General features: G+C 36.7%; 1 protein-coding gene and 1 long non-coding RNA gene across 4 annotated transcripts in view; both read right to left on the bottom strand.

Annotated features, from left to right (window-relative positions):
- ARHGAP10 (Rho GTPase activating protein 10) overlaps nt 1–19,788 on the bottom strand; it is a 143,484-nt gene that overhangs the window by 40,129 nt on the left and 83,567 nt on the right. For all 3 annotated transcript variants that reach the window (XM_084517188.1, XM_084517186.1, XM_084517187.1), the window contains 4 exons: nt 17,876–17,963; nt 16,510–16,568; nt 13,791–13,896; nt 13,006–13,165 (listed from right to left, as the gene is read on the bottom strand). In XM_084517188.1, coding sequence (XP_084373314.1) covers nt 13,006–13,165; nt 13,791–13,896; nt 16,510–16,568; nt 17,876–17,963 — 413 coding nt within the window. The remainder of the gene's footprint in view (nt 1–13,005; nt 13,166–13,790; nt 13,897–16,509; nt 16,569–17,875; nt 17,964–19,788) is intronic.
- On the bottom strand, nt 2,501–3,554 carry LOC311435788. The gene is made up of 2 exons (XR_014692403.1): nt 2,849–3,554; nt 2,501–2,755 (listed from the first exon to the last, which is right to left on the bottom strand). It is a non-coding gene; the product is annotated as an uncharacterized lncRNA (long non-coding RNA).

The following is a 19,788-nucleotide window of genomic DNA, read 5'->3' as shown; positions in this document are numbered from 1 at the left end:
TTTGTTTCTTCTTTTAATACACAAAAGAAGCAGGAAACACCCTCACATGTTGCACAAATAAAAAAAGTTTTGGAATCAGTCTTGCTCTTTCAAGCTGCTCATTAACTATTTGGTATTTGGTACTTACTTTGGTATTTCCTTCTTCTATTTCCATTAGGAAAATAAAATTAAATGCAGCTAAAATTAAATACATCCTGACCTGCATTTTCAGCAGCAGCAATCTCTTTAAGTTGCATGCCAAAGCTACAGCTAAAACCATAGTTTTGCAAAGGTGAGCATCTGAAAAGCAAGTGGAAGGTCAACCTCAGCCCTAAGATATGCATGCACAGTATTCAGCTTCACTTCCACACTTTCTTTAAGTTTGCTTTGTTTAAATAGACAAGATATTTTTCATCAAACCTAAACAGGTATTTTCTGCTGCTCTGACAGAAGCATTGTAATGTTTCACTGAGAATGGGGGGAATGGACACATATTTTAGTTCAGTTGCAGGGAGAAATGTTTGGGGTTTGTTTAATTCAATTTTGCTCTTAGCCTTACTGATTTTTCAAATACTGTATAAATGTTTCACAGACTAATACAAGATGCCTACTATGAGAGATCTGTTATCAGAAGTACATTGCGTATGCACAGAAGACAAAATTCAAAATCACATACAAGTAATGGCTTAGAAGAGCACCAACAACTGAACTAACATTTCAGTACTTTGACTTACTTGCAGAACAATATGGGACCACACCTGACTAAGTTTCAAAATCTCTTCTTGCACTGCAAGCTGTGGCTCTCAGATGCATCACAAGGCAACCGCAGTAGGGCAGAATCCTTTCTGTGGGAGAACAGGGCTGGAACATGCTATTTAATGGAAGATTTCTTTGCTGCTCCAAATAAAGCCTCCCTTCAAGTGAAAAAAAATCAGACCTACCATCATCACTCATCTGTATTGCAGAAGTTACCACAGCTTACACAAAGACAAGAATGAAGTCTGTTCTTTGAATTACCTCATTCAAGAAGCAATAAAAATGTATTAAACTAGCCTCCAAGGTTAAGGACTTCCCAATCACATACAGCGTTACATAGTTTTTGTGGCTAGGGCCAAACTGCTCTAGATTTATAGAATACTTCTCTACAATTTAATTCTCAGAAGCATTAGCATTCTGCTCTTCATCTACTTGAGGGCAAACCTGGATGCTAAGTGAAACAATTTACATATGGGAGAACACTGACACGTAGCGCTCAAAATGCACAGAAAACAGACCAAAAATTTTATCAAACAATAAACCTGTTAGTCATTCCTATCCCAGTTCATTCACTATTTTAAATGGTTGTCTAGGTTTGATTGTATATAAAAGTGGAATTTAAAGATGCACACTGAGTTAAGTGGTGGATCAGTCTCCAAGCCTGCAGTGCAAAAGCTACAACAACAAAAAAAAAGATGAAACTCTTGTTGAGCTACTTAAAACAGCGGCATGTTTGACCTATTTCTCTCTACGCAATAGTACGGAACAGATACTTTATAGGGCTAAACAAACCACAAACCATCTTGGATATGTACCGCTAATAACAGCCCTCTCTACAACAGTGAGCCCAAGACCATCCCTACACACAACCATTCCAGTTCCTAAACCGGTGTCCCACAAAGTCTCTGGAAGCATTTCTTGAGAGTAATGAGCCAAATTCAACATATTATCATACTGTATTCTACCAGCAGATCCATATGGCAGCAGCCCAAGGAATTTTGCCAGATTCCTCTTAATCTTCAACAACAGTGTTGGCCTCTAGATCCTGAGCTCTTGCTAGAGCTGATTTTAGAAATTCAAAAAACCCATCGGTAGGAGTATTTAACTAAGCCTATTCCACAATTTTATAACTAAATGTATAGTTGTACATGGAAATGCAGATTAGATTCTACTGCTACAAGAGGATACTGATCTGTTCATTCTGGTCTCAAGCAGAACTAATTAATGAATATCAGTATGTTTGCCAGGAATCACTTTAGGAAAAGACCCAGACATCAGGTCATCTCTGTCTGCTTTGTATCACTGGGGTAATTAAAATTTCTTCTAAAAATCAGTGGGAGGCAAAAGCAAGGACAGAGTGGGATGAAAAAGAGGGGGGAAAAACTGGAGGCTTAGTAATAGAGCTAATGAGGATAAAATTATAAAAACCATTAACAGCTTAAAGCTGTGCCATAATTCTGTTGCAAGACAAACCCCTCATTCACTCTCATAACACCTACTACACAGAAGATGCATCTATTTTCTTTGGATACACAAACAAGAACTGGAGTACCAGAAGTTGTTGTCTAATGCAAAAGGAGACTAGAACATGCAAGGTTACTTTGAATTCTTTGAAATTCAGCTCCGGGTACAGCCTCCTCTACGACAATCATATTTTTAGAGTAAAGTATTTCTCAAGACAAAAAGAAAACCAGTACAAGATTTTATCTGGGTAATTTCCCTTCAGCAGCTGATTTGCAGTTGGTAAATAAAAGAAACATACACAGACACTTCAACTGATGTTTATTGAACAATATAAAATGCCATCCACCCAGGCCACATATACTCCTCTACCCTCGTACATTTTATGGCTATTGTACTCCTTGTGTTTACATTATAGTTGTCTACAATATATGTCAATCTATTCTATAAATTAGCAGCTAATTGGATACAGCAAGAGAAACATCACCACCATGGCCTTTTCTTGACTTAGCTTCTTTTCAATGTAATGTAGACTCAATTCAGGGTTTGATCCACCAACCTGTAAAAAAATATATATATTTATATTTATATTAGAGACAAAAGTCCTCAAGAAAGAGGAAAACCGTTTTAGTTATTCACAATGTGCTCTTACCTTGATACAGTTCACTTGCATTTTTTCCTCTTACAATAATGAAGACAGTCATTGTGCCATTCTTTTTGCCATTTTCTGCAAACATAAAGTAATATTTCTTATATTAAGTTATAATTTTACTGCAGATAGAAGCATTTCAGGATATGCAAGGTGAAAATAAGCATCTGAAAATATTGTCATAAAAAGGGCAACTCAGCCACTAATATTCTAATTTTTAATCCATAAAATCCAATTCTGTAAGATTTACAGCTCCAGATTTATTTTTTTTTAATTTGAAGGGATTGCAGAAGGTAACAGGAGCTACTAAAATTAAAAGCTCAATCATAACAGCAATTACAAAAGATTAACTTCTGGAAAGACAGAAGTTGTATTTCTAAACAGATTGCATCAATTCTAACAGTTTAATAAAATTTCTAAAATTAAACTTTATTGAAAACTTTTTTTTATATATATAAAATGTGGTTTCTTTCTTTTCGCATTTAAATTTATTAAAGATTGTATTAGATCAACCTGTTTCATTCCTGGTTTTAGTCAACATGATCCATTTATTGTTTTCAAACACAATTCAATGAAATATAAAAACATTTGCACTAGAAATTATTGACATCTACATAAAATTTGTGTTCAGGACACATAATGTGAAGCTCATTATTTCTCCACATCATATTAAATATTTTTGAAAATGTAAAATTCAATAAAAATTATCAACAACTTAGAATCTCTAAGTCACTTACCTTTCCAAGTTATCACTGTGTCCACTTCAATACGGATGTGCCTGCCTTGAAGTAGTTATCCCAACTTTGGCACTTCAGCAGCCGTATGCTATAAAATACGATTTGCTGCACACTGGCTTCTGTGAGACTGCATAGGATGCAAATTTTCTGAAGCTTTGGATTTTGAGGCTTGAATTCCGCTACATACCACAAACACCTTTTTACAATATTCACTAACATTATATTTGAAAAAAATATAAACTCAGCTTAAGAGTTGAGAGATGCCTGAAGCTAAGCCTCTAGAGGGCCACCACCCAGAAAGCATCCATAATACTCTGTATGTTGCCTGGCGCACTCTATTTAGTTACAGTGCAACAGAGTGTGCAGCTTGAAAACAACCCTAGTAGAAGTCAAAACTAGAAACAGGAAACACCCTTGGTTGAGAGCCAACAGACAACCCACAAAGCTCTAAAATAAATAAATAAACAAACAAATCCAAGACCGCCTTTTCTTCACTGCAAAGACACCATTTGCAGAGACAATCTGCCTAGCAGCCTGACTACCCATAACTGAACGAAACACTGCTTTTAGGGATTTGTGGACACTGAGTCCCAGTATTGTAATCAAATAATGTACTGCCAATTTTAATGCAAAAGGATTAGGTTTAGTGCTCCAGACAAACTATTAGAGTGATGGTAGAACTGAGGGGAATTTCAGACAAACCTGAAGTATATGTAGACTCTAACAGACACTCATTTGGCCTGACTACCTTGAACCCTGTAGTTCACATTGGAGCTTTAATGAAGAAACTAAACATAGCCTGTAAAACATGACATTGCAGTCTGGAGGACAACTGTGGAAGGATGAAAGGAAAAGAAAAAAAAAGAACATACCAAGGTTAGAAACATGTGTCCTTTGATCGCTTGCAAATTATGAGCTTGTTGACTCAGCCTTTCTAAAAGTAGCACTCCTGATACAAAGCCTGCAGCTTCCACTGTATCACATCTCGCTCCCCTTTTAACAATTCACAAGAAGAACGCTCCTGATAGCAGCCCATTCACTGCTGTGAATTGCATTCACAAGCAATCCATTTTATTCATTGGAGGAAATGAGAGAGTTAACAATACACCAGGCTTGAAACACCTACACATTTATCCACCGCACCAGCAGAAACAGCATATTCACCTTCTTTTCTGTGCTCACCTATTGTAACTCACACCAAGGAGAGTATTTTAAAAAAGGTTGTCCTTCCGTATTACAGCTACACATATTAGCTTTGCCTATCTTGTTTAGTTACAGGAAATATTTAAAAGAACAACAACAGAAAAAGCCTTTAAATTGAAAGATTAAATACTCAATCCAATTACCCAGCTTTCTAAAACATAACATAATCTTAGTTACTAAACGAAAAATAATGCAGAATGAGAATATTTGCATGTATTTGCTCTTATGAAAAGCATGAGAAGCCCTGTGAGGTTAAAAGGCAGCATTTACAAATGTAAGCCAACAGCCATTAAAAGCAACAAATATGGCCAAACACACAAACCTGATCTCCCCTATATTTGTAATGAATAAATACATACACATGCTTACAAATACAAATAAATATATGTGGTAAAATCTGTTTTTCTCCAAATTCTATACACCACAATATGAATAATTATAAAACCCTGTATTTGACACCCTACTATAATGTCATTGTACAAAGCATCAGAATGAAATGTCAAGATCTTCGGAGATGACACTGTTCCAACTGTCCCACACAGCCAGTATTTTCTTCTCTGATAATTTCCCTGTTGCCATTACAAGGATTTATATCATCCTTATGTTGTACAGTGTTTTCTGGTCTTTGTTTTTGTTAAAATCCATTTCTTATCTTACATTATGACTGTAAGGTCTTTGAAGGCAAAGAATATATTCTTTGTATGTCCAGCATCCACTGCAATGAAGTACTGATGCCTCATTAGTGTAAATAGCATACACACAAAAATACTAGGAATAAACACTTATTAGCTGACTGTCACATCTTGTTTATTCAAAAATTCATTAAATGGACTGAAATACACTAACCCCTTTAGTAGGGCAAAAGCTTACTGGAATTCTGAAGAGTACATACAGAAACACAAGCACATACTGCACGATTACCCAGTGCTCTGTCATTAGCAATGATCAGGCAGCATGCCATTCAGATCAGTTTACCCAATTTAAAGGGGAAAAAAATTGTCAATTCAATGGTTCACTTACTATTGAAAACTGCAGTACAGTATAGTTCTTAGGTCACATATAAGAATTTATATGTCCCTTCTATGACAAAGTGACGCGCTGGGTGGACGAGGGAAAGGCTGTGGATGTGGTCTACCTTGACTTCAGCAAGGCTTTTGACACCGTCTCCCACAGCATTCTCCTCAAGAAACTGGCTGCTCTTGGCTTGGACTGGCGCACGCTTCGTTGGGTTAGAAACTGGCTGGATAGCCGGGCCCAAAGAGTCGTGGTAAATGGAGCCAAGTCCAGTTGGAGGCCAGTCACTAGTGGCGTCCCCCAGGGCTCGGTGCTGGGGCCGGTCCTCTTTAATATCTTCATCGATGATCTGGACGAGGGCATTGAGTGCACCCTCAGTAAGTTTGCAGATGACACCAAGTTAGGTGTGTGTGTCGATCTGCTTGAGGGTAGGAAAGCTCTGCAGGAGGATCTGGATAGCCTGCACCGATGGGCTGAGATCAACTGCATGAAGTTCAACAAGGCCAAGTGCCGGGTCCTGCACCTGGGGCGCAATAACCCCAAGCAGAGCTACAGGCTGGGAGAGGAATGGTTGGAGAGCTGCCAGGCAGAGAAGGACCTGGGAGTGATGGTGGATAGTCGGCTGAATATGAGTCAGCAGTGTGTTCAGGTGGCCAAGAAGGCCAACGGCATCCTGGCTTGTATCAGGAACAGCGTGACCAGCAGGGCTAGGGAGGTGATCGTCCCCCTGTACTCGGCTCTGGTGAGGCCGCACCTCGAGTACTGTGTTCAGTTTTGGGCCCCTCACTACAAGAAGGACATCGAGGTGCTTGAGCGGGTACAGAGAAGGGCAACGAAGCTGGTGAGGGGCCTGGAGAACAAGTCCTACGAGGAGCGGCTGAGGGAGCTGGGCTTGTTCAGCCTGGAGAAGAGGAGGCTCAGGGGTGACCTTATCGCTCTCTATGGGTACCTCAAGGGAGGCTGTAGCGAGGTGGGGGTTGGCCTGTTCTCCCACGTGCCTGGTGACAGGACGAGGGGGAATGGGCTTAAGTTGAGCCAGGGGAGGTTTAGGTTAGATGTTAGGAAGAACTTCTTCACTGAAAGGGTTGTGAGGCATTGGAACAGGCTGCCCAGGGAAGTGGTGGAGTCACCATCCCTGGAAGTCTTCAAAAGACGTTTAGATGTAGAGCTTAGGGAAATGGTTTAGTGGGGACTGTTAGCGTTAGGTCAGAGGTTGGACTCGATGATCTTGAGGTCTCTTCCAACCTAGAAAATTCTGTGTAATTTACTCTTTAAACTCTTCAGGAGTGCAACAACTTTTCCCCTCTCAATAGCCCTGGAGTTTTCATAATTATTTTTTTGTATCAAAATTTTACTTAAGAGCACCCATTCTAGCATTCTCCATAAGGCTTTCTCCTTTGAATCCCCCCTTCACACATGCAAGCACAGGATCCTGAGTGTCTAGACTGAAGTAAATGTTAGCCAGCTGAATTCCACTCTCTTATCATCACTTCTATTTACTTACTTACAAAGCACTGTCTGTGGAGCAGTGGAAGATGAGGACTGCATCACTCAGAAATTTGGTATGAATTTGAATGAAGTTTCTCCAAATTAACTGGAGGTAACACAGGCCCATCAAGAAGACAGAAGTGTATGTCCGTATTACTTGTAAGGTGCCACATATTTGTAGTGCAACACCTCAGCAGGCTATTTTCAACCCCTGTAAGAATGACTTTTGTTTTGATTTTCTTTTTTAATCTGTTTACTCACAGTGTGTTTTGTGTCTTTTGGAGCAGTCTAATGCATTTGGAGCATACCAATCCAGGTATTGATCCAGACTCTTTAATGTCATCAACTATAGTCACACATACAAATGGAGACTTCATATACAATCTTCTCACAGTATGCACAAACTACATTAAGACTTTGAAATCAGCAGTCTTTAAAAAAAAAAAAAAAAAAAAAAAGATTTACAGTCAATTAAAACATAACATGTGGATTTCATATGGAAGTGCTTTCTACTATCCACAGAGCAGAGAAACAGTTTGAAGAGTTTGCACACGCTATAGTGAAATGAAAGAGCTGCTGTGACTTCCACCAGAAAACATTAAGTTCTTTGTTGTGCTTGCTGCTCTTTCTGGTTTAGACCCAGCCAATTACTAAAGGATGTGCTTTAAGTACAGGAATAGTTTCAATGACACTTCTGATTAGTTATGCTCTTTAAGTTATGCACATACTGAATACCCTCCTTAAGTGAAGCTCATGTTTCCTTGCAAATTCTACTTTACTGGAGATGACTTACTGTATTTTTTTTCCCTAAGTCAAACATTTGTTGATTTTAAAAACATTCAGCTTGAGTAGGTTTTCAAATTTCTGCACCGCAGCAAACCACCACAATTACAATGCATTGCTTCTTCGTCTCCCTTTCCAGCCAAAGACAAAGCAACACAAAAGATGAAACAAGTCTCCTCTAGTATTTCTCTTATGTCCCTTTACCAGCACTTCAAAAGATCTGCTGTGTTGTCAAAAATAGTCTTAGTTCAGAGGCTGGCAGTGCCACTATGCCCCTAAAGGCTCTAAAGCACTTACTTGCTGAGAATTGCTTTAAACATGCACATGGCCACACCTCAGTGCTACTTTATGCTTTAAAATGAACATCTGACTTCACCTGTTTCTATTTGTCCCATCGCATGAACACTGCAGGTATTATACACTGTGATATGTTTTAAGACTAAGGATTTTCCAGGTGTTACTACACGAAGTTGATGTTGGCTTAAGAGCTCAGTATTATTAATTTTTTCTCTTTCCTTTAGTTTAATAAAAAATATAAATGGGCCTACTTTTTTTTTAAAAAAAGTGCTTCATAGAAAAATGCTTGTCATATAACTGTTTCAAACAAAACATATAGCTAAAACAAATATGTATTTTGTCTAATATATGTAAAATTTTTGCCCCTTTTAAGTAGACAAATACAGAAAACAAATGAAAACAGAATCTACCCTTTGTACTGGAGACATTGAATTTTTCAGAATTAACATCGTCTGAGCTAACCTTACCTATAAGTTGCCAACTTTTTTTTTTTAAAAAAGGTATGTTTTGCCATGCCCAGTGCCTTTCACAATACTCTGGCTTCCCAGACTCTTTCCGTCTAGCCCCTCTCTTTTCTCTTCTAATTTACTTCCACTGTAATTTTCATCTTCTTTCTGTTTTTGCAGTCTTGCTATTTGTACTCACTATTCTTCCTTCCCCCATATGCTGGTTTACATATTCTAGTCCCACTGAGATTTTTATTCCAACCTCCTCACTCATCTTCTTTCATTTCAGAGCCTTCTTTTTTTATCCTGTGTTGTTGTTTTTTTTCCTCTTCAAACAATGTTCAGGCAATTAAGAAACCAAAATGGCTCATATTACCACTGAGGCATCTCTCAATGGCAAATAAATAACCCCTTTGAATTGTGGCATTTGTTCCAATGGGATATCAAAACATTATCACAAACAGCAAGAACACGTGCATGCTATTCAGGAATTCTTGGAGTGTACTGCCATTCTTCCTCCGTGCAAGTCACAAAACAAGACTAGAAGAGCTGAGATGACCAAGATATCTAGTCTGTTAAACCCTGGGGAAGAAAAACTAATTTACACCTCTGAAATTCATTTAGGAGAAGAGAGGAAGAGAAAGCAAAATCTGGGTTTTGGTCCAAACTATCGTTATTCATCGCAGGATTACTTAAAGGCCAAGCATTGCACAAACACAGCTGTAGCCATCCCCCGAGTTCATCATCTCAGAAAGTGAATACTAAGGGAAGGTTTAGCTTCAAAGCAAAATGAACATGATCACTAGATACCAACATGAATTTATCGATGCCTTTTTAGTGAAGGGAAGGACATGGGTCACAGAAACCAAAGGAGACAAGATATGGCAAGGGAGAAGGAACAAGAAAGCCGTGTATGAAATGACACTGACATTAAGGGCCTGAAAAACAAATAAGAACAAGAGTGCATGCGGCCACTCAGCAAAAACATCACAATTCAAAGTGAAACTACAGTCCATTGAATATTAAAGCTGAATATGTTCCTACTTTGCCTGGCATATCTGGCTGGCCTTTCCCTACAGCCATAGTGCAGTAGCAAGCAAGATAATTCACAGGTCTTATTTTTCTCTAGACTGGCCTCTCTTCCACTACTGGTGGTTCTGAGAAAAGATCTCAGATTGGGTCTAGATTTTTTGCTTTTTTCTTTCAGTAGAGATCTGCTTCTACAACTCATCTTCTGCTTGGAGACTGAGAAATACTCTTACTAGAAGAGACTTATCCATAACTGTCAAGAATAAGATCTGAACAATTGTTTCCTTACTGCTCTTCTGTCCTCCATCTAGTCTCAATGATTGCATGGTCCTAGTGCTAGTTAAGTAACACAGCAGGCTGCATAGTCTAGTGGCCAGCATTCAAGTCTCAGCTTTGGTTTGATTTTGCCTAACATCCCCTCCTCAACCTACCATAATTGGTTCAGAGCCATGGTTTGGAAGCATGTATGCAGCTTTCAAACAAAGTAAAAATGTGACACTGGTTTCTGGCTAGTATGAAATAAATGTACTTATCAATAAAGTATATAAAATAAAAAAAGCAGCTTATGCGTTAAGATATTTTTATCTCAGGGCAAGTCCCCATCTCCAGGTTTCCATATATAAATTGAATAGAAATTCTCTAATCACTCAGCAGAGTGATGATAGTGGAATGACTACACCAGGATTTCAAAGCTAGTAACAGTTAGCTACAGATCCTCCCAAAACTGAATCATAGATCTCCTTCAGTAAAGCTGTCCACAGAGCAAGACAAAATGAACGTTGATGGAATTTAAAAATGTTTGAGGAATCGTAACCATTTTAACCACTTGGCTTAACAAGTTACTGTATTTAAACTGGAATTACAATAGCTATTGCTTCTACAGTCTGGAATTTTGTTAACCTTTTCATTTGCTACAGGGGGAAAGAGATGCCTCTCTGCAGTCTGTCAGGGCTGTAAATTACAAAGGGATGAAGTGTTGCTTCAGGTTTCTGTCAGCATGCCTCCATCTTGACTCCACCGCACTTCTGTAATTCCAGACTTACCATATGTTAGCAGAAGCAACTAAAAGTTAGCAGAGGCAGAGTAGTTGTTGATGAGATATTTGAAAGCTTTTAACCTACAGCTGCTGACTTCTCCTAGGACTTCACTAGAGCTATGAATAAAATAATTAATAATCATAATAATAATCATAAACCCAACTCATGCAAGACTCTTAGAAAGTCTGAAATGCAGAGAATTCAGAATAATTTAAAATGAACATTAGATTGACAAGAAGCCTATCTGCCCTTAACAGTAGATCCTTGGTCTGCCCTAGAAGAAGAAGGCTCACTTATAAAAGCAACATATTCAAATTGACCAAACATTTTTGTCATGCCTTAAAACACGCCTCTCTTTTGTCTTTGCTATAAATACACAGAGGTCACACTTTGGGCTTCCTTCCCTCTTGGAAGCACCTCTAGTGTGGGACAGAAGTTGCTGTAGGCAGACCGCTGATGGCAAGTTCGCTGTTAGAAATAACAGTGAAAAGATAGAAATCCCTTTAAAAAAATTATAGCCTTCCAGTTCTAAAGAAGGCATAAAAACAAGGAATTATGGAAAATGATGCGGTATCTTTTTTATGTATTTTCCATTCCCTGCTTCTCCACATTTTCAGAGGAGCAAGAAAGGTGAGTACAACCAATGTTTCAAATGTGAAATCGATGTCCAGTTTCTAAGGGCATGTGAACGAGCAGGCAAAACAATAAGCTGGTGCTAATATGTGGTGATCTAGTGATTTTAATAGGCAGAACTAAACCCAGCCTCCATATGCCATTACAAACACCTTGGCTCTGCTCACTCTCTATTCACTTTTTCTTAATTTGTGTGGTCACTATAATAGCTACAAAATCATGGCCTTACTGCACTGTTTACCTTCACTTATAAGGTAAAAAATGGCTTTACACCTCTTGGAATATTTATTTCTTAGGACTTGAGCCACATCTGCTGCACAATAATTTCCCAGTGGAACAATACTGTATCTGCTCAAGGTGTATGTGGGGGCAGCATCACACCCTAAGTCAACTAAGCCAACAAAACACACCATGTAGATAAAGCTATGCCAAAAGAAGTTTTGCCTAGCCTGTGTTATTCAGGGAGGTGGCAAAATTGCATTTAAGAAAAACTTGTGACAGACGTTATTTAAAGTAGATAAGACTCAACTTAGATAGCTAATTTCAACACTGTTAACCTTTAAAAGAAATAACTATTTCACTGCTCACAGGGCTTAAGAAGTAAGAGGGGAAAAAGCACATGCTGAAATTTTTCCAAAGCACTTTTTTTTTTTTTTTTCTTTTTTGAAAATAAGAGTAAGGTGGATACTGCCCATCCTCCCAGCACAAGCAGCGCATCTCAAACACCCAGTTCCAAAAGTCAACTTAGTCACAAGGGACTCCCAAAGAAAAACCCAAGCAAAGGGACACCGGTAAAAGATTTATTTATCTATTACAAATTCCAGGGCCCAGACTGTGTGCAGTGCAAGCAGATATTCTGGACAGTTATCTTGTATGGGTATGGTGCCTTAGTAACCAGCAGCTGCCACAACAACAGCAACTTCCATTTTCAGTATTACCTCAAACGCAAAGGCTTAAAATAACACACATTCAGCTGAAAATGAATGAAATGTTAATACCTGGCTCTCTCATAATGCTTTTTAAAACCCACAAAATTCAGAGTACAGTAAAATCTTTTTTTTTTTATTATTTTTTTTTTTTAAACCATGTAAACTCTGAGAAAAAATACGACAGAACAATTAATACAGTGAAACCTTAGAGTACTTAAAGAGCTAAAACTGGGCCTGGGCTTTTTCTTTTCCCGTTTTGTATCACTTCTGCTCACAAAAAAGGCATATACAATTATCATAACGAAAATCTGTTTCTATACTATACACACAGAAGCACAGCTACCACCAGGAAATATGCATCCTGAAATGTCAGTTCACCTATGAACCAGGATATTTATTGAGTATAAATAGGCAAAAGTGTACAGCATACAGAGGATATTCTTTAGAGCTAAGTTGTAATGTCACATTTAACCCCATGCTACCCATTAAGCCTACCCCATGCTACCCATTAAGCAGAACATTTGAAACAATACTCAAGAAACATGGAGATGCTTCAAAACTTACCTTTTCATGGTTTTCTATAAGGATTTCAACAACTATGTTCTGAAACTTCAGGTCCATGATGGCTGCTACAGTTTCTTCCTGTGGCCTCATTAAGGTTGGTCCAAATACTACCCCTAAATTTGCTACCGTCATTAGATTCCTCTTGGCATGCTTTGAAACACTATTTGAAAAGAATTGAAGGAAAAAACAGGAAATAGGTTATGAAAATTTTCCATTACTGTTGGAAACTGCAGTCTACTTTACAAATGAAAACATTACATTTCCTTAATCCACGTTTTAGAAGTTCTTTTTATGCAAAGTTTCTTCAAATAAAGTCATACTGAACTGTGGAAAACAGAAAATCCATTCTTCCACTGACAATTTAAAAACAAAAGCTGTCTCTTTCTGAACTTAAATATATAAAATGCACTTAGCCTTGGACCCAGGCAAGTGTGAAACCAACTTAAATTTGCTAACAGATCTCCACTATTCACTTTGCCAGAATTTGTGAAAAGAAAGTATAATGTTCACCTTCTCACTTCAATCAAACCCTCAACTGCTGGCAAGACTGCTAAAGTAAATACTTATATGGCTTCATTAACAGATTAGATTTCTGCCTTTACCTCCAAAATATACACAGCATGAGTCAAACGCCTTGTCTGCTTTTGCACATTTGCTGCTTTGTATTGTGTATGACAGCATCAAGATGGGCTTCAGCTCCAGGCACGGTAACCAGGCTATTTGTAGTAAAACAAAGGTAAGGACAAGGGTTCTGACAAGGCAGGAAAGCAGGTAACAGCACTTACTTTGCTAAATGTTTCACCAAAATGTCCAGCATCTCTTTGTTCTTTTCTGGGAGCTTATGGACCAAGAAGTGAACAGCATTAACTCGAGATTCAGGACTTCCACTTTCTACGGGACATAGAAACAAATAAGCATCTCATTAAAGAAAATAATAATCCACAGAAACATAAAGCTTCTTCCAACTCTGCACAGAAACATACTGCATATACTTCGCTTGAATGATTATGTCTCCAAACAGCAAAAGTGAACACATGCTTTGTTTTCACAAATAGTCTTGTTCCAGAATTATTATTTTATTTACTTATTTTGTGAACCAATCTTTCAATCCACATGCAAAAGTATGCCTTTGTTCCTCTATATGTAAAAATTGTCAGATTCTAGTTCTTGTTTTGCTGCCTCAGACTCATCTGCTTTCAAATATACTGTGAAGTGAGAAGTGTTGTTTCTGGGTGCCACCTTCTCTTTGCAAAAACCTGAAGTGCAATTGTACTACTTTACACGTTACCATTAACTGATTGTCCTCGCCACTAGAATTCAATTTTGTTGGTACTATGCAGCTAATAATACTGCATCTATGCTACCTTGCATTAGAGACTGCATAAAACAACACTTGCTGAAGATTAATCTGCTCAGAAAGACAAAAACTAATGATCCCTGAAGACAAAGAAGAATAATGATGCAAAAAAAAAAAAAATCCTGAGTGAGATTACTATGATAAAGGGTCCCGAATAACAATGCCATCCCACTCTAGTACAGCACAGAGAGTAACAATAAGCAAGGACCTTTTTATGTTTTTGTGTTGAATTCAATAACTTTGCCCCCATATGTTTCACTATCACACAAATTCTTGAAAACAAGAATTTGTAAAAGGTGGAAATAAACCACATTCCTACTTGTCAAGGTTATATTAAACCACAAAACTACATAGTGGCTTACAGTGAGAGGAGTGGAAGCATTTTTCTTGTATATAACATACTTAGTACAAGGTAAATAAACAAAAAAAAAATAGAATCTACCATGAATGCAAGGTTTTGACACTGGGACTGCTCATCAGGTCCCATTTTACTCCAAGGCAACTTTGATTGTTAAGTGTATTTCATAAAATACCCACCTTATTTCTTTCAGTGCATATTCCTACAGATTATTTTTTATTATTGTTATTATTCTTTGCACATTGCTACGCATTTTAGGGTCACTTTTTTAAATTATTTTGCAGTGAACACCTCTGCATAAATTGCAAGATAAAAAAGTTACCAAAACACAAAATGTTTAGCTCCTTGTCAGCTAATCAAAATTAGGACAGTCATAAAAACTTTAGGCTTCTTTAAAACAATAATACTTCACAAATATGTGAAAACACAAGCCCTAATTAGAGGATGGCTAAGCAACTTAATCTAATTACTATCTACTGTGATCTGTATCACAGTAAAAGAAAATTGGAAGGAGAATTTTTTGTTTTGATCTTAATATATATATATATATATATATAAATAATATAAAATAGTTTCAGAGAAAAGGATATTCCTTACTATTCCTGGCATTGTTGTTTTTTTTTTTTTTATAGCCAACATAGGAAACAACAGTGCATACCTATTTTTAAGTATGCCGTAACTCAGATCTGCAATGTTGATTAAATTTTCCTCCCCGTTACATAGAATCAGCCTCTCAAAATTGTTTACTACTTATGAACACTGTACTATTTAAAACATGTAATTCTAATAATTTCTTTTACAAAGGAGACTATAAAATAGAGAAGGGAAAATGCTGTGAGAAACTGATGGCAAAACTTCACTGAATTATTTTAACATTTTAACAAGTGGGCAGACTCACCATCTAGGTAATAAAATCTTGAATTTTGTTTAAGCACTTGGCTTCTGAAACGTGTTTTGGCAATGAATTTCATGGGCTAATTCTCATTATGAATTAAGGGCCACAAGCGAATATATTCTGCAGTCCTGAAAAGTCATTACAGCAAACCGAAAAAGATAAAGCAGTTGTCTCAAAGTTTATATTAATTTTGCTTTCCACAGTTTGCCAGAAGTGCTACAGGCTGGAAAGAAAATCAGCTAAATATCTGTTTGATACTTTGCCAAAGGTTTCTTATACTCTTTCTGTCCTCTTCCAAAAAAATTCCATGTACATTAGATACCATACAGCTGAACTACAAATGCTGTTCTGCCTTTTCCAAGTCTGTGTTTGAACTGCCATCGTGTAATCTGGCCTGTTCGTTCCTTTCTTCAACTAATATATGAGGGGAACATTTGAGGCAGCCTGGATATAGACTAACAAGGCACTGAAAACAAGGGTCAGGCAATTATACTTTCAGGATTTAAATGAGCCCAAGTTGACATATTTTCTTTTACTAAGCTTCTACTCTATAAATGGAAGAAAAAACATCTCGGTCCAAGTAGAATTTTATCATTATACAATTAACATAATAAGAATGAAATGTTTAGAATGTATAACCAAAAGCTTTGGCATAGAAGTGAAAATCATGCTATGCTATGTCTGTCACAAACTTGTCCTTCAACAGTCACATCACTTGTGACACGTACTAAAACTGAACACAGGTTAAAACTTCTGTACTCTTAAAACTTTTATTATTTTTATTCCTTTATTTTTACTGGGTCGAAGAATTTTTCTGAAACTGTATTTACTGCATGCTCCTAAGGCCATAACTATAAGAAAATATTTCTATTTGAACTACTGTCAAATATTTACTGGCAGGAATGATGAATTCTCCATGCAACTCATACGTCATCAGTGGCTCTGGAAGGCTTCTGTAAAACAAGGATGACATAATAAGTTTATCCATATTCCTTTCCATCTGTATTTATTCTAAGTAGGATTTTTTTTTTTAAACATTTAGTAGCATAGTCCTTGTATGGGAGGAAAGCGTTGTTATGGTAGCCCTTGATTTTAATGACTTTCAGTACAAATGGAAAACTAGGAAATCAGGAAAAACTGAGGAAAATAAGACTAAATACATCCACTCATACTCCATGAACTGAAGCGATGCCTCCAATTTATCATAAGCACCTTTCCAAATTACAACACTGAGACCATTTTACAGCTGAATATTGTAACATGCATACTATGTAATTCAACCTACCTAAGGGTTTTTAAAATACAGAGGCAAAGCCAATGCCTTGTTGTAAAGAAATAAAGGACATACAGTTAAGTTGCTGAACAGCAACCATCCACAAATCAAACTTCTAAAGCATTTCAAATGGAAAAATTGAAAACCTTAGTCATCAGTGAAAAAGGTACCAAATAACGCAAACCAGAGTTAAAACATCAGAGTTAAAACCTTTGTTTATTAAGCTGACTCCATGACTGATGCTCACAGAATACCAGAATAAGCACCGAGATGGGAAATACTGTAAGCAGGAAATATTTAATCTAGTGCACACTATTTTTATTCTTTCTTACATTACCAATGACTTTTATCTTCAAAAAAATTTCTTCAGCATTCTTTGATATGGTTTAAATAATAGTAAGAGATTAAAAATACTGTATTTGCGATATGCTATAAGAGATACAGGAAAGTTCTATGTTCTTAGGCAATTAAGTAAAGTATCTCGATCAAGAATCAGCCAAGTCATTTGAACATCTAAGATTCCTACTTTTCACACTCAGAATATTATTACTATTTCACTAGAATATCAGGAACACCAGTCAGAAGAAAAAGAGGAAGACATTAAAAAATTCATAACCTTTCCCCTTTTCATTCTACCACGTTAAAACACAAAAAGGCAGAAAACTCCTGTAATAATCTCAGCTGACAGTAATGACTCTTAGCAAGTTTACCAACAGTTCAGATCTCCAAACCATCAGAGAAGTGCTTATGTATCTAACACAAAATTGTTTGGGGGCTTGTCTCACATGAACACAAGTATTAGTTTTGCTAAATTATTTTGCTTACCCCAAGAAAAATAACAAACATGACATTTGCACAAAATACACCTCTGTTCATACAAGGAAACATAACATAATCTCTGTTATTTGCTTTTCTTAACACATCGTATGTGAGAATTAAAATACAAAATTCACCATCTCAAAAAAAATAAATGAGAGAGAGGCTTACCGCAGATACTGCTTCATAGCACTAGTAATTGTCTTCACTTCCCAATCTACAGAGTTTTCCAGATCAACTTCGTTGCAGGTTTTTGCATCTACAAAATAATCAGGAAGTGAAGAGGGGCATGAAAAAGGTGATTCTAAATCAGCATGCCCTATATGAACTGGAACACATTAGATTTGATTATGCATTTGCTCACATGAATGTGGAAGCAGTATGTCCATTTTACTATTAATTAATACTAACGAGACTTAATATCCAAACCTCTTTATAAATTCTACTAATGTATTTTATTATAGAAAGCACTTTACTGATTATTTTTTCTTTAATGAAGGATTAAAAATCACTTTCATGTGAAATGATCTCTATAGCAATTGCTATTTTCACACCTTTAATTAAACTGAAAGATGTACACAAACACAAAAAGATGTACATAAACAGTTTAGAAAAAAGACCTAGTAAGGATAACTTATTGTTTTCATTATTTAAAACACAAATACACTGAGAAATTTTTTCTAATCTTTTTCATAGTTTTCCGTATAAACAGTTATTTTGGGCTGCTGACAAAAATAGCCAACTGCAATGTGACTGCCTTTACCGTGTGAAAACCTTTAAAAGGTGCTCCAAAAGTAGAAAAAGGGCTGTTCTCTACTAGTAAGTTTTCTCTACAAGATGGCTTTAATGTCTCCCTTACTTGATCAGTTTTAGCCAAGGGGAAAAATATTTTCTTGCTTGACAATTTGTTCATTTTCTCAAAGCTCCTCCCATCTTTTACCCAGCTACTTGGTAAAGTCTCATAACATGAAATGCCGTATGCCTGAATGATCAAACAGCTGAAGAGTTTTTGACAAAACATTGGAAATAGGACAGCACAATGAAATGTTTTGCAACTAAAAAAAAGTTATGTCTCAAAACAAGAAGCAATAGCTATTTGACAGTCGAGAAGATCACATGTATGTGGCCAAATTAGCTCAATGTATTTTGTACCTTCAAGTACTTGAGCTTTATTATTATTTTATGTTCCTGTCAGTCGCAACAGTAAACTGCAACAACAGTGAGTGACACAGATTACATGTTGAACCATTCATACAACTCAGAATTCATTTGTTATTTTGCTTGTCAGACAAACAACAGACACATTTAAAAAATCAAATTAGGATCCCTGATTAAAGGTACAGTCCTTTTACTGGGACTAAATAATACTGTTCCAAAGGCTGTGCCAAGCAATTATTTCTGTAACTGAATATTCTCCCTCATTATATCAATTATTTAAATCCCATTTTAAAATACAAGTCAGGTTACATTTTCAACCAAAATTGTTAGTAGTCAACCACCACCCAAAATCCTCAAGCCTGTTTCAGGAAAACATTTATATTTTTCTTCTTTTTAGCATGCTAGTTTCTTCTGCTTTCAAATCTCTTTTTGGAGAAGAAAACCTTTCTGTAAAGTTCATTAAATATTTTTTTTTTTATTAAACCACTATGTGATATCCAGTGATTTTAAATAACTGGATATTCAGGTATTCAGTTAATAATCATCAGCTCTCCAATAGTCATTAGTTCTTCTTTACAGTCAAGGGACATACTCAGTTATATAGAACTTTGTGGTGATGAATTTGAGGACTAAAAAATCTGAACATCTCGATTTCAAAACAAGGCTCTTCAAAAAATGTATGGTATTGATGAAATATTTCATACCTCTTTGGGGAAAAAAAGAAAAAAAGAAAATTAAATTTAGCCCTGCTACCAACTAGTGTGACTGTAAAAATGCCCTTTTTGAAGGCCCATTAAAGACTTTTTTTTCCACTTTTAGTTTGACAGTTGCCATACACAGCTCCTTGCCCCACCACTCCATACACATTTATACCCATGCAAACATACACAAATTTACTCATACATACAAAACAATATATATTTGAC

This window comes from Aythya ferina (assembly GCF_964211825.1).
Source record: "Aythya ferina genome assembly, chromosome: 4".
NCBI lineage: Eukaryota > Metazoa > Chordata > Aves > Anseriformes > Anatidae > Aythya > Aythya ferina.
Note: the sequence above shows the minus strand (reverse complement) of the source record. Positions and strands in the feature narration are given on the sequence as shown.